The sequence below is a fragment of the Aptenodytes forsteri genome, unplaced genomic scaffold (assembly GCF_000699145.1).
Source record: "Aptenodytes forsteri isolate BGI_AS27 unplaced genomic scaffold, ASM69914v1 Scaffold323, whole genome shotgun sequence".
Classification (NCBI taxonomy): Eukaryota; Metazoa; Chordata; class Aves; order Sphenisciformes; family Spheniscidae; genus Aptenodytes; species Aptenodytes forsteri.
In genome coordinates this window covers 1,126,118-1,139,393 of record NW_008795323.1, presented here as the reverse complement: position 1 = coordinate 1,139,393, position 13,276 = coordinate 1,126,118, and the positions used below count along the sequence as shown (strand labels likewise).

The following is a 13,276-nucleotide window of genomic DNA, read 5'->3' as shown; positions in this document are numbered from 1 at the left end:
CAGGGGGCAGGGGGTGGGGTGTCCCCGAGGGGACCCGCCGGGCACGCGCGCCGGCCTCCTTTCCCCAGGAAAATGGGCGAAAAACAGCCCCGACGATCATTTGAGTTACGCTTTGCTGTAACTGCAGCCTGCCCCTGGCCTGTCCCATGCCGTTTTGGAGAAAAAACTCATGAATTTCACCTGAACGTTTCTGGGCTTAATGTTCTGGTAGTTTTAACCTGTAAGCAGTGGATGTAAAGCTTCATCTCATGATTTGGATGCGGGGGTACCTGATCTGAATGAGGGTGGAGGGCCTGGGGGCGCTTGTGTGTGCGTGGGGTACTGCAGAGCTGCCAGCACCCCCGGTGCCCCCAGCCGTGCACACAGACCGAAGCGGGGAAGATGGGGACCAGCCCAGTGTGCGGTTCCCCACGGCAGCCCTCCTGCTTTGGTCTCCTCCTTCAGCCTCTGAGTTTTGGGGCAAGTTTAATGCGTCTTCTTGAGCTCTTTTCTCAACTACAAACCTGGTGTGGCTTTAGCCTTTCAGGGCTGCTTTAGGCCTAGTTTTATTTTAAGTGTTTTGAGGTCCTCAGGCTGCTTTTAACAGCACAGTGAATTTCCTTCCTTTAAAAAAAAAAAAAAGCGTACCAGAGAAGCTAAAAATAGGAGATAATAGGTTTTTATCTAACCACAACTTTGTGCATTGCATAGAAAAGGCTTCCAACAGGACGTAAGGATGAAGCGGTTCATGGCCATGTTAAACAGGAATAAAAACAAGGATCCCCCACCTGCCAAGCTGCTGGATCTAGCAGGACAGCTTTGCCAGGACCTCCAGAGCTCGTCTCCTAGTCTGGAGAAGCTGGTTGGGGCCATGATGGGATGCAAACACAAGATGTATTTTCTCACTAACATCCACATTGTCCGAGCTTGCGTGTTCGTTCATATCCATAATGGGCAGCATGACACAGCCTGCAGACTCCTGGAGGTAGGGATGTGTTCTTTGTTTCTTCATGGAGACAAAAAGCAGTATTAGAAAAATAGTAGTTAGAGCTGTTAGTGTAGAGGTACCCAAACTGCAGTGTGTGGAGCGTTTCCAGCTGGTGTATGGCAGTGTAAGGTGATATGTGTGCATTGGTTGACCTGAAACACAGGATAAAGCCTGTGCTACAGGCGGTTACAACTAATCAGCCAAGGGGAAGAAGGTAATTGGGTGATTATAGGGTTGGTTGTAGTTTGTGAAAGCAGGATTTTTGTTCTCTAGTGTGGTGGTTCTTGGAGTTTTTCACAAACTTAGGGCTCAGGACATAAAAGCCTTGGGGAGGCCAAGTTTAGAGGGCTTGCCAGGATGGGAAGATATGAGGAAGGCTGGATGGCACCACTCAGGGTGAGGGATTTTGGTCTCTAGATCTGGTAACGTAGCCCTTTTCACCAGGGGAAAAGAAAGAATTAGGCAGGCAACTCCCTGTGTAGATTAGAGAAGGTACAGTGAGCCACATACTTGGATGATGCTACCAGCTTTGTCAAACCAGTAGGACTCTGAGTAAGTTTCGAGTTGTTGAGGGTTTTCTCCTTTACAGAAAGCCTGACGGACTACCTGGAAAGGGTTTGCTTACATACTATTCTGTTTTAGTATTGCAAGGCAGAAGAGAAGGAGGAGCTGGTGCAACTTTGGCATGAGATTCACTACCGGAGGGTTATGGAGAAACACCACACGGATTTTCTGACACCACTGCAGAAATTCCGTTGCAGGAAGAGGTACTGCGGCATGGGGGGACCACATTTTTTTTTTTCCTGCTGTAGTTAGCAGATGCAGGGGGTAGAGATGCAGAGGCTGTTTTTGCATCGCGAGATGCCTGCTTCTTGGAGCTAGGTTTTTCTTGGCATTTTGACCACTTGTGGCAACGTGAGAAAATTCCCATGAATGTGAATGACTCTTTCTGGGTCCTTTTTAATATTGTTTTCTCCTGTGTACAGGAATCCTCCACCTATTTCCCTTTGTCCTGAAGGTTTGAAGAATCGAAACTATTCAGATGAAGTACGACAGCAACTGCACAGGTTTGCTGCAGAGGTGACAACAAATCCAAACAAGAAACAGCGGGTAGGGATATGCTACTTCCAATCAGGTCTCCTTATCACAGAAAAGCAGAACTTTGCTATCAGGGTCCTATAACTGATTTCATTCTAAATCCTTGTTCTCAGAAGCCCCAGTGAGGCTGGGATTCCTGATATTTGATCTTTCCCTGAAGGTTTCCTTAAAAAATCATCAAGTTCATGCTAAGTAATTTCACTTGCTTTGGACAAAAAGATCAGGGGAAATAAGTTCTTCACTAGGCTTTTAACAGGTCTAATTTTGTAGTGATTGAGCATAGGCAGCGAAACAACCATCACTCAGAAGAACTATATTACAGTGATAAATAGTTCTGACTTGACTGAGTTATAGCCATTATAAAATTGCACTTTGCTTACCAGAATACATTTTGTACTGACTTATCACATTAAATTCACAGAATTTGAAAACACGATAGGCTGTGTTGAGGTATGCATCTATCTACCTTATTTGGACAGGAACAAATTTGTAATGAAAGTGACATGTGAATTAATGCAGTAATCCTTGTTGATTACTACCTTGCAAAGTGAAGGCTTCAGACTTTAAAGTCTGCCTCTGTGGTGCTCAATTTTTCCAACACCCTTGTCATATGAGGCAGGATGGCCTGTTGAATAGTTCCACAATGTGAAGATGGTTTATTTCTTACCCTTTTCACAAAGCAGCAACAACTTCCAAATTTTCATTTTAAAAAACCAATCTGAATTGGGAGCATAATGAAGTTGCATAATTAAGTCCTAAAAGGTCAGGATACTATGATCACTTATGCATTAATTTCCCAGTACGTTCTTCACTTATGTGATCTCATTATTTAACAGTTTAATACAGCAGAAATTTTTCTGTGAACGTGATACAGATGTTTATACTGCTCACAGTTTGTGAAAACTATTTAATGTGGTAAATGCATTAGTGTTTATCCTATTAGTGTCATGTTAGTGATGTGAAGCTGTCATTCTGTGGGAAGAGCATGCTTTGGTGAGGTTTTACATTTAAATACAGCAATATAAAATAGCAGTATATGGTTTCCTTTAGCAAACAAATTGACTAGGGGAGCAGGGTGGAATGTGTGTTTTCCAGCAACTTGTCTGAGTTTATAAATCGGTCTCCTTAATGGGATCCACATAGACTTATCGGAGACCTAGTGAACAAATACCTCTGGGTTTGAAAGCTCTTTTGCTGGGCTGCTTTTTGAACTGAAGGGAAAAGCCTGATTATTACATGGATGTGGTTTATTCTTTTTCCCTTGATCTCTCCCTACACCTGGGTTTGCAGGAGGGATTGGCTCGGGACATGAACCTGCAGCCAACTCAGGTCTATAATTGGTTTGCAAATTATCGGCGACGTCAAAAATCCTGCCTCCCTCGTACGGAAAAGCTCAACAACTCATGTCCTGAGAGGGCTTTGACTTACCACACGAAGGAGCAGCAGGATAAAGGATCCTACACTCCACAACCTGCAGGTTCGTCTCTTCCTAATGGGCTTAGGATGTGATCCAGAAAGCTGAAGAACAATTTTAAGTTCCCTCAGGAAGGGAAGGTTATTCCTTCTCCAGAACAGCATCTATATGCTGATGGATCAAGTGGACATTGGAGGACTCTACTTCAGTGGAGTGCCTCATTGTTTGGCTAGAGGCTGTCACTCCGTAGAAGGAGCAAGCATTCATAACGCCTGTGCAAGGACAGGTGAAAAGACATGCCCGTCTCAGAAGGGGCACCAAATGAAAGCAAATACATGGGAGGTAGCAGGTTTTAGCTCTCAGATTCTGGGATCAGGGCAGTACTCCAGTAAAACCCAGTATTTCCATGCCCCTTCACAGAATCTTGACCAAACTTCAGTCATGGGGAATAAGAGGGTCTTGCTGCATTTGGCAAATTAGACTTGTTTCATTGCTTTTTTGAGTAACTATTAGTGTTCCTTCACCTGCCCGGCCTGCACCTTTCAGATGGATCTTGTGTAAGCATCTGCTCTGAGCAAATGGAGATAACCCTCATGCCCTGTGACCCAGGGTGGGAGCAGTCAGCTGCAGATCTGGATAAGCCTCCTGAAGGAACTTATTTAAAGATGCTGGAATCCAGGTGATGTATGAAAAAGTCTTTACAGTGACAGTTCAGAGATGAAGCAACCTTTAAACTTGTTCATGGAACTGGCTTTCACATCAGTTCCCAGGGGACATCACTTAGGGGTTGTGACTCCATAGATGGGAACGGTCCATGCCCAGCATCAGGCAGTCAGAGCATCTAGCAGTTAATCTCCCAGCTGTCAAGGGCAGGATTCAAAGGTTTAGCTGGGGGGGTTCCCCCTCTTTGCAAAGCAATATGTCTGGCTGATTTATTTTCTCCATCATTACAGCTTTATGCAGAGCAGTGAGTTGTATGAAGCGAGGACAAGCAAGGCTTTGTTGACCACTCAGAACACTGAACAACCTGTAGCTTTTTGCACTGAGGCTATGCTGGAACCAGGAACCTGCTTTAACTCTGCTGTCCTGCAGCCCAGAGAAGTAGCAAGCAGTACTGATGCCAGCCCCCAGCTGGATAACTTTGTCCTGTGCTCTTGCGGGTCTCTTACCTTCCCGGATGAACGACTGGTCATGTGGCAGGCCCCTTCCAGCACCAGAGGAGTCTCTGGCTCCATGTGGACCCCAAGTATAGAAGGTTAGTAAAACTGCACCCAGATCATTGACCTTAAGAGCTTTCAAGCTTCCCTTCCCTTTGTTGTAAACACTCTTGCTCACTTACGTGGCTTTCTGATGCCATGACAACTGGGAGCAGGGCTTATTTTGAGCTCTGGAGTTCTGCTCCCATAGTAGCTCAATACGAAAAATCTGTTGATTTAAGGTGTTGAAGCAGACACTCTTACCTAGTCTTTTGCTTAAACTGTAACTCCTTCCATAAGATAGTACTTTTCCAGCAAGGTGGATTCCTTTTAGCATTTCCATTGGAAGAGTCCCTTCAGGTGTGGTGTCTGCTCACCTTGTCAGTTTGCAAGCTTCTGGGTTTTTAAATACCTGTTATTCCTAAGAGATTGCCTGAGCAGAGGCTGGGAACTTCTTAACTGTGATGACACGGTGCTCATCTTCAGCAATACATTCTCACTTTCCTTTCTCCTTCCTGCTATTCTTTCTCTCTCCCTCTCTGTTTCCTTCCTGTCCAGTCTTGTTCAGCATTCCCACCATGTCTTTTCTTCTCCCTGTTCTTCACAATAGCCTTGATAGGATACGTAAGTGATGGCCACCTGCTTTTGCTGTAAGTCTGCGGAACAGAAAGTGCTGTGACTGCCATTCGCCCAGCCTCTGGTGAATGTGGAGCAAGGAGGGGAGGAATAGCTGGGTCAGAGGTTGGGGTCATGTTATCTGTAATTGTCTTTAATATGAGCATTTATTTCAGCAGGTATCAGAGCTCCCTTGAGCAGAGTCCCTCAAGGTGGCTGTATTGAGGCCAGTTCAGGAAGAATCATTCAGCAGTCAGATTTAGAGGTTGAAAGCTTCATCCTTAGAGAAGGACAGCTAGGGACCTTGGAATCTATTCTTCCCCACAGGTAAAGGGAGCGGAAAGCACAAGGTTTCTTAAAGGCAGGAGTAACAGTGATGCTGTGGGTCTAGCCTTGTCCTGATCCCCCCATTGAAGAGGGTTGCAGAAAGAGTGTAGTGATGCATCTCATTCCAGGGGCCTGACGCTCCTTGTGTCCATCACATTTTGCAGATATTTATATCCGTGCACTGGAAATGGGAAGTGCTGTATAAGTGTATGTGTTTTACAGTGGTGGCACAAAGGATATTCGGGACCAGCCTCATCAGAAAAGATATGAACCCCTCTCTTTAAAGCAGGCTTAGCTTCTAAGCCATTTGCCTGTTTTTCTTTTTGGCAGAAAATTATAACCTATACTGATCTCGGTGAGAGCTGATTCTGTGGGCTGGGTTGGTAGGGCCCGTATTTAATCCTAAAATAGTTTTTGTAGCTTCATAACCTCATGACAAGATTATTCCATCGTGCGAGCTTTCCAAATTGGAAGACAGAAAGACAGGCACTGTTCTGTCTTTCTGTTTTCCACCTGTATCAAATGTTTCAGGCTGCACATTTTCTCTGGGACTTAATATAAATTCACAGAATGCAAAAAAACAAGAATCCGTGCCATCTTCCGTATGTTATACAACTTCCATAATGTTAGGTAAAAATAAACACTGCCAAACAGACATTACTAGGTTCCTTTAATTTGCTGATCTGCAAGACAGAACAGGAGCAGTAGCCCCATTTCATAACCCTTCTGCTTGACACTGTCCAGCATTTGTGCTAGTGTGACACAGTCGATCATATGTCAAAGAGGTAGGTAGAAGGAGTTTTATTCCCACTTTATAGATGAGGAAGCAGAGGCACGGAGAGGCTTTGTGGCTTGTCAAGCCACAAGGGAAGGCAGTGATTCACTGGAGATAAAGATCAGTGGTTTTTTGCCTCCCAGTTCTCTGCTAAAAACATTTCTGCCTTTTACCCGTTTCCCAGTTGGCTTGGTGCCTACAGTTGTTCACATTCATGTCAGACTCCTGGGCTACAGTTGTTCACATTCATGTCAGACTCCCCGCTCTGAATTGTTGGGGAGCACCCAGGTCTGGGCATTGTAAACCCACTTCAGTCTGTGTTTTAAGATTCGCAGTTTTAAACAGTGGCTAAAGATCATGAAAGATCAGTGAGGCTTAATATTTTGGCTGGATTTAAAATTGCATGTTCTGACTCTAGAGTGAGCTCATGTTTATTTTTAAAATATGTTCCGCCAGTAGAAGAAATCTATGGTGAATGTCTCCTTGTTGGGTATGTCAGTTGTGCCAGGAATTCACACACCCTTTATCGTATTCCTGGCAGGGGCAGGACTTGATGCTTCGTTGATACTTTCTGGTGAGGATATAGTTATTTGAACACTGTTCATAAACCCTGTTTAGTGGCCTGGTCCAGCTCCCCCCAAAACCTTGAACTCCCCAAAATGCCATGAATGCTATGGAACAGCAATCTCTTTAGAAACGAGTGATGCTTAGGCTGCAACTTTATCTTGGCCTTTTTGCAATTTCTCTCTAGAGAGCCAGGAGACCTCGCGTGGGTAGTCTTGGGTAAGATCAACTGCTCACTCAATGGCAATGAATGAGGATCACCTTTGTTATCAGGCAGAGCCCTCTAACAGAGTTACTGGATTAGAGAGAAGTGTTGTGTCACCAGGGTCATCTTTAGCAATAATGTTGCAATGAGCATCACTCATCTGGGGACTCATGGAGGAGTCAACAGCTTAAACTGTAAGGCAAATGAGTGTTGCTATCCTGGAAAGACAGGGCAGTGAAGTTATCCCTGCTTTACAGGGAAGAGTAAAGCACAGAGAAGGAAATTATTTATGCAAGGTCACCCGCCTGGAGTGGGCTTAGTGTTATGCTCTCACTGCCTTGCCAGCACCTGTGGCTCCCTGCTTCGTAGGTGCAGAGATAGAGCTACAAGTCAGCCAAAGGACCCTTAATCTGCTTGTCTCATTTTTAAAGGTGCTCACCTGGAAAGGATGTGGCCTGAAAGCTTATTAGAACGATTCCAGCTGACTTCTTTCAGGGCTTTTTACTGGAAAGACAGGGCAGTGAAGTTATCCCTGCTTTACAGGGAAGAGTAAAGCACAGAGAAGGAAATTATTTATGCAAGGTCACCCGCCTGGAGTGGGCTTAGTGTTATGCTCTCACTGCCTTGCCAGCACCTGTGGCTCCCTGCTTCGTAGGTGCAGAGGTAGAGCTACAAGTCAGCCAAAGGACCCTTAATCTGCTTGTCTCATTTTTAAAGGTGCTCACCTGGAAAGGATGTGGCCTGAAAGCTTATTAGAACGATTCCAGCTGACTTCTTTCATGGGCTTTTTACAGTCGGTCTTATGCACTTGGGCTGTATCCAAACCTCTTATGATCTACAGGGCTGTGAGGTAGGAGTGTGAGGGGGAACCAGGCTGGAAGCTGACTGTCTCCATCTGCTCCTGCTGCCTGGCAGGAGAGTTTGATCCAGCTAGCGAACTGGAAGTTCCTGTGGGACACCAAACAGATGCTTGCCGTTACAGATAGTGGTGGTGTATCCTCTTCACTCCTCGAGTTGGGACAGGTGGAATGTAGCCCAGCTAATGGTTCATGCAGAGTAGAACTCTCTTGTGCCTCACATTTCAAACAGAAAAGCACACTGAACTCTATGGAGCAAGACAGACTGTATTTATGAGCCAGCATATTGATTTAGAAAACATCAGTCCTGAGATGTTCGTTGCAGCTTACTGCTTCTGCCTGCATTTTTGGGATTCCAGCTCAGAGCGCTAGGAATCCTCCTGCTGTTAGGCTCTCCCCTCTGGATAACCCAGCACCCCGACACTGGCAGGCAGCAAGTTCAGAACGCACAAAAGGATGCTACTTTTTGGCATGTTGCATAATTAAATCGCAGAATTTGTTGCTAAGGGCATTGTGCATGTCAGTGTAAGTGGGCTATGAAAAAGGATGAGACAAATTCTTGGGGGGGCAGGGGGTTGAGTCCGTTTGTCATTAGTACATGTAATTGCCTGAATGCAGCCTCCAGCAGAGGAGTCCCAAGACTGATTGCTGGAGCCTGGGGGGCATTCCAAGGGAGGGCAACTTGACACTTGCCCTGTTTCTTCTACTTTTTTCCTGTGCTCTATTTGTTGGCACCTTTGGTCTGGGCCTCTATGGCCATTCATACCCTGGGCTATTCCTGGTAGTGGTATGGGCAGTGTTGTTGGAATATAGATATTTTTGAGTTGGTGATGAAGGGAGAGAACATCCCATCATCAAGTACCCAGTGCCCGTAGGCTGGGACCTCTTCTGAGAGGTTGGTAGAGCCCCCAGGCAGGTGGGGATGGGGAAGCCATGTCCCCAGACTCTTGACTGGCGGCCTTGAAAAGCTATAGTAGAATCGTAGCCAATGTTGTGGCTACGTCTAAAGCCACATGTTTATGTGTTTTGACTCTTAAGATCTGTGTTTAAAGTATGTTCCAGGAAAGAGACATTTTGGTAGACATCTCCTTGTTTATGGAGAGTGTTCTGGGGGCATAAGGAAAGTTGCAAATGGAGATGTCATTCCTGTATACTGCTCCTGGTCAGGCTAGTCCTCCCAGTGCAGAATCTGTATTTTCAGGCCATAACAATTTGGAGAAATGGGGCAGGTTTGTGGACAGCTTAACAGAACTCTGTTGAATGAATAGTCTTGCCAGCAGCCCCTCTTGTCCTGCTGCAAAACACTACAGTGAGTGGTGAGTAGAGCATAAATACAAATGCATTTGTAATGATCATATTTTCTTCCAGTTCCTGTCAGACTGTGTTTGGCAAGCCTCAGTGCCCACCTGTTTCTGCACCCTGCATGGAAGAAAGCCAAGCCTTGGGACAAAGCCAGGTAAGAGAACACACCTAGTGTTCAGAGAAAGGAGCTTAGCCCTGTACACTCTATCCAGCTGTAGCTCTCACACAGGAGGTGTGAAATCTCACATCGTATTTAGTATGAAACATGTTTGATCTAAGCATACCTTTTGGAATCCAGTTCAGAGCAAGCTGGGCATTCCCTGGGTAGCATCCAGCAGATGCTAGGAGAAGTCGCTGGGCATTCCCTGGGTAGCATCCAGCAGGTGCTAGAAGGAGAAGCGTCTTTGTTGTTTTTTCCGCTTGGATTGCTTATCAGAACCTAATTTTACTAAATGTGTCATTGAAATAATGGCCAAAGCAGCCTGTGCAGATCCAAAGTGTCATTTAAATTTTGAGCAATGGAGGGCTCACCTAGCACTGTGGAAAGAAGACAACAGGGAAGATGTCTGCTTGAGGGCACTCCCCTCTGAGGGGTTCTGCAGAATTAGACTCTGCTCTCTCAGACCTCTTAAAACCTTTCATGTAATTTTCATTTCCAAGTCTGTGTTATTGCTGAGGACAAGGGATTTTGCACTGTTCTGAGATAGCTGATAGCAGTGTACAGAGCAGTGTTATTACAGGAAGTGATAAAAGAAGTTACTTCCATGATCTGGATACAGTCTGCATGCCTTCTTACAGTGATTTTAAGGCAGTAGAGAATAGAAGTTAGAAATCTGGTGCTTTCAAGGATGGGAGCACATCTGTGAATTAAACGTTACTTAAAAATAGGACCCAAGAAAGCCCTATCTAAACTGTACCTTGAGCTATTTTTTGGCTTCACATGTGTTGGTCTACCAATCAGTTAGCATCCATGTCTGTTTCTCTTGCAACGCAAGCTGCCGGAGAAAACCTTTTCAAAAGAGATTTTGAAAAGCAGGAGGCCATATTTGCTGGCCTCATTATGGGAAGCGGCTGCAGCTCTGAGGGCAGTAACAGAACCTCTTTTGAGCCTTTGAAAGCATCAATATAAAGATCTGTATCTTGGAAAGTGGCCTTTTTACCAGCCATAATGAGCCAGATGAGTAGGAAAGCTTTGGGCATTAATAATGAATGAGCCTTTTCTAAGATTTCCAGAGCATGCAGTCTCTGTAGCTAGAGTTCTCATCTTCCTATTTTGCATTGTTGCACTGATTTTGCAATGGTATAGAAACATGACACTCAGTGCAATGTGGGCCGGGGAGCAAGATACTGTGTGATGCCTGCAGATGTCAAAAGGGGACATCTTCAAATCTTTGTAACAATTACTCGGTTCAGGAATTCAGAAAAGCAATTTTTGCATATTTTAATGTGTGCTGTAGGAAAAGGAAGAGCTTGAATGGGTAAATGATTTCAGAGCATTCTACAGACTTCCGGGGCACTCTGTTTCTTGCTGAATCAACTTGCCCTGGGTTTGCTGCAGGAATATGCAGATGTTTGGTTCCTGTGTCTGAACCACAGGGGTGCAGATGTACACTTCCTTTTGTCCACACATGACTTTCAATTTGCTTGGGTCATGCATCCCATCAGAGCCAAAATGAGAGTAAAACGAAACAAGCAAACAAACAAAAAAAAGTTAATTCATTTTGGAGACATTTCTTTCCCTCCCTGAACAGAACTCCCTTGTTTAGGTGATCACTCCCTTCTTAATTATTTCATCCTGGTCTTACCCTCTGTCATTTACTTGCTTTTATAGGAGCCAATGCCTTGGGCAAAGGGAAGGGAATTGCTCTTCTCTGAATTACTGAGAGTTGAATTGTGCACTGATTGTGTTTGTCATTTTTACACCCACGTCCTGTACAGATGGATTACTCCACCTGAACTTAGAGGGAAACAAGGACTTTGTCACTTCATGCACACAGCCTTCACCACTGACATTCCCTCCCACCGCACAGTCTTGTGCTACTGTATGTCTGCCCAAAGGAGCTCTTCCACCGTGAGCAACGGCATCATTAAAGATCGTATGTGGTGAAGCTTTGATTCTTTCCTGTGTCTTTCAGGTCCTGGAGAATCCAGTTGGTGACCCATTAACCAATGACACGTTCTGGGCAGCTTGGCTGCTCTTTGAATTCTCAGCCGGGGGACGAATGTGACCTGCCTGCAGAGATGCTCAGTGTGGTCTGCACTTCCCCAGGAAACGCCCCATCCTTTTCCTGGTTTTTTTTTTCCTTTTTTTTTTTTTAAATGAATGAGGGTTTGACATGGAGATGAATAGAGAGAGTGAGGTAGAAGGATGAAGGCTTTTTCTAATAGTTACAAAGTTTGTTTTAGTTACAGTTTTACTAAGAATTTTGCAAAGGATAGAAGAAACCAAAGGTGCATTGTGGATTGTAGGTTTTTACTGGAGCAGTCTGAAGCTGCACTGTAGATGCTAAAAATATCAAGTCACTAGTTCTGTGGCAGTTACATATTTCTACCCGTAGCACTGGTCAGATCTGAGTCCTTCATTACATCATGAAGGTAAATGAAGCTCCTGTACTCAAAAAGAGTAAAATTTAGTTGCATTGCCTAGCAGTGGATATTGGATAACTTTTTCTCAGGCCTGGAAAATAAGGTCTCAGCTAAGTGCTGGTAATATACTGCTATTTCTCTTCTCTGTATTTCTGTTGTACTGCTGTGTGTAACTTCTGGAGTGTTCCATGCTCTGCAGTGTCACAGATGACACAAACTGGAGCGTGGTAGAATTTTCAGTGCTAAAGTTAATGTTTTTGCAGGATTGGGGGAGGGCATACCAGTGTGTCGGTATTTAATACTACCTGCAACTCAGATTGCCCAGGAAGGAAGGATGAATGGAGGAGGTGGGAGCCGCAGAACCCTCTTGATCCATTTTCAGTCCCCAGATCTGGGGGGACTGAAACTGCCAAGGCGATTGTGTCACCCTTCGGGTGGTCTGCGGCAGTCTGACGCCAGGCAGCAGCAAGCGAGCACATCCTATTCAGACAAGTGCCCTGCAAAGCAGCGTGAGTTGTGCAGACTGTTTCCTACACACCGTAGGAAGTGTGGGGCTAATACTGTATTTGGCTGAAGGCTGCTTACTCCGCGGGGGTAAGCCATTTCACTGCAGCTCTCATGGGGAGCGTGCGCAACTCTGTTCCTTTTGCCCAGTACTTTTCCTTCCTTAACCCAGCCTCAAGGCTGCCTGTTACACTCCTCCATCTCATGCTGCTCACAAATCAGGAGCCCTGTTTTCTTTCTCTTAGAGACTAAAAAGCAGAATTGTGTATGAGAGCATTAGGGCATGAGTAGCAAAGCAGACCGTTGATGCAGGTTTAAAACTAATGCTGCAAGTCATTGGGCAGTCTTTTGGGTATTTTCCCTAAGTATTACTGCTGTTTTTTAAATATGAATTGCAAAAGGAGTAGACCTTGCCAAAACTCCAGCCCTGAAGTAGATGCCTCCAGTACCTTTTGTAATAAAGTTAGCAAATAAAGCTTATGAATGACTCTTTCTCCAGGGTTAATTTTTCAAGGTAAGGGTGTGAAGTGATTATTCACACATGGTATTTAATTGTACATTAAAACCTGAACACCAGCTGCCCTGGGTGCACATGCATGTGCATGTGTGTTGAGACCCTGACACTGCCTTTATTTTGGTGGATCTCACTTGGAAGGCCATTTTCTTGTTTTTGGTGGTTTTGTGTTCAAAACAGCAGTGTTTGGAAGGGTTATGCACACGTTTACGTTTATTTCCTTCAACAATGGGGCCTTGGGTGAATCTGAGCTGGTGCACAGGGTGGAAAGGTGCTGGGCGACTGCGGCCCTCCCAGAAGCCCGTGAGAGTCGTGTTCGCCCGGTCCTAACAGACCTGCGCCCCGCCTAGCC

General features: G+C 45.2%; 2 protein-coding genes across 2 annotated transcripts in view; both read left to right on the top strand.

Moving 5' to 3' along the window:
• ANHX (anomalous homeobox) overlaps positions 1-12,979 on the top strand; it is a 13,859-nt gene extending 880 nt beyond the window's left edge. The window contains exons 2-9 of the mRNA XM_009279999.2: positions 691-964; positions 1,610-1,734; positions 1,954-2,077; positions 3,356-3,542; positions 4,026-4,158; positions 4,433-4,734; positions 9,387-9,474; positions 11,456-12,979. Of these exons, the coding sequence (XP_009278274.2) occupies positions 691-964; positions 1,610-1,734; positions 1,954-2,077; positions 3,356-3,542; positions 4,026-4,158; positions 4,433-4,734; positions 9,387-9,474; positions 11,456-11,486 (1,264 nt within the window). The 3' untranslated portion in view covers positions 11,487-12,979. The remainder of the gene's footprint in view (positions 1-690; positions 965-1,609; positions 1,735-1,953; positions 2,078-3,355; positions 3,543-4,025; positions 4,159-4,432; positions 4,735-9,386; positions 9,475-11,455) is intronic.
• A 173-nt stretch (positions 12,980-13,152) lies between these two features.
• The window catches only part of YWHAH (tyrosine 3-monooxygenase/tryptophan 5-monooxygenase activation protein eta), a 19,368-nt gene continuing 19,244 nt past the window's right edge, over positions 13,153-13,276 (top strand). The window contains exon 1 of the mRNA XM_009280033.1: positions 13,153-13,227. Within this exon, the coding sequence (XP_009278308.1) occupies positions 13,153-13,227 (75 nt within the window). The remainder of the gene's footprint in view (positions 13,228-13,276) is intronic.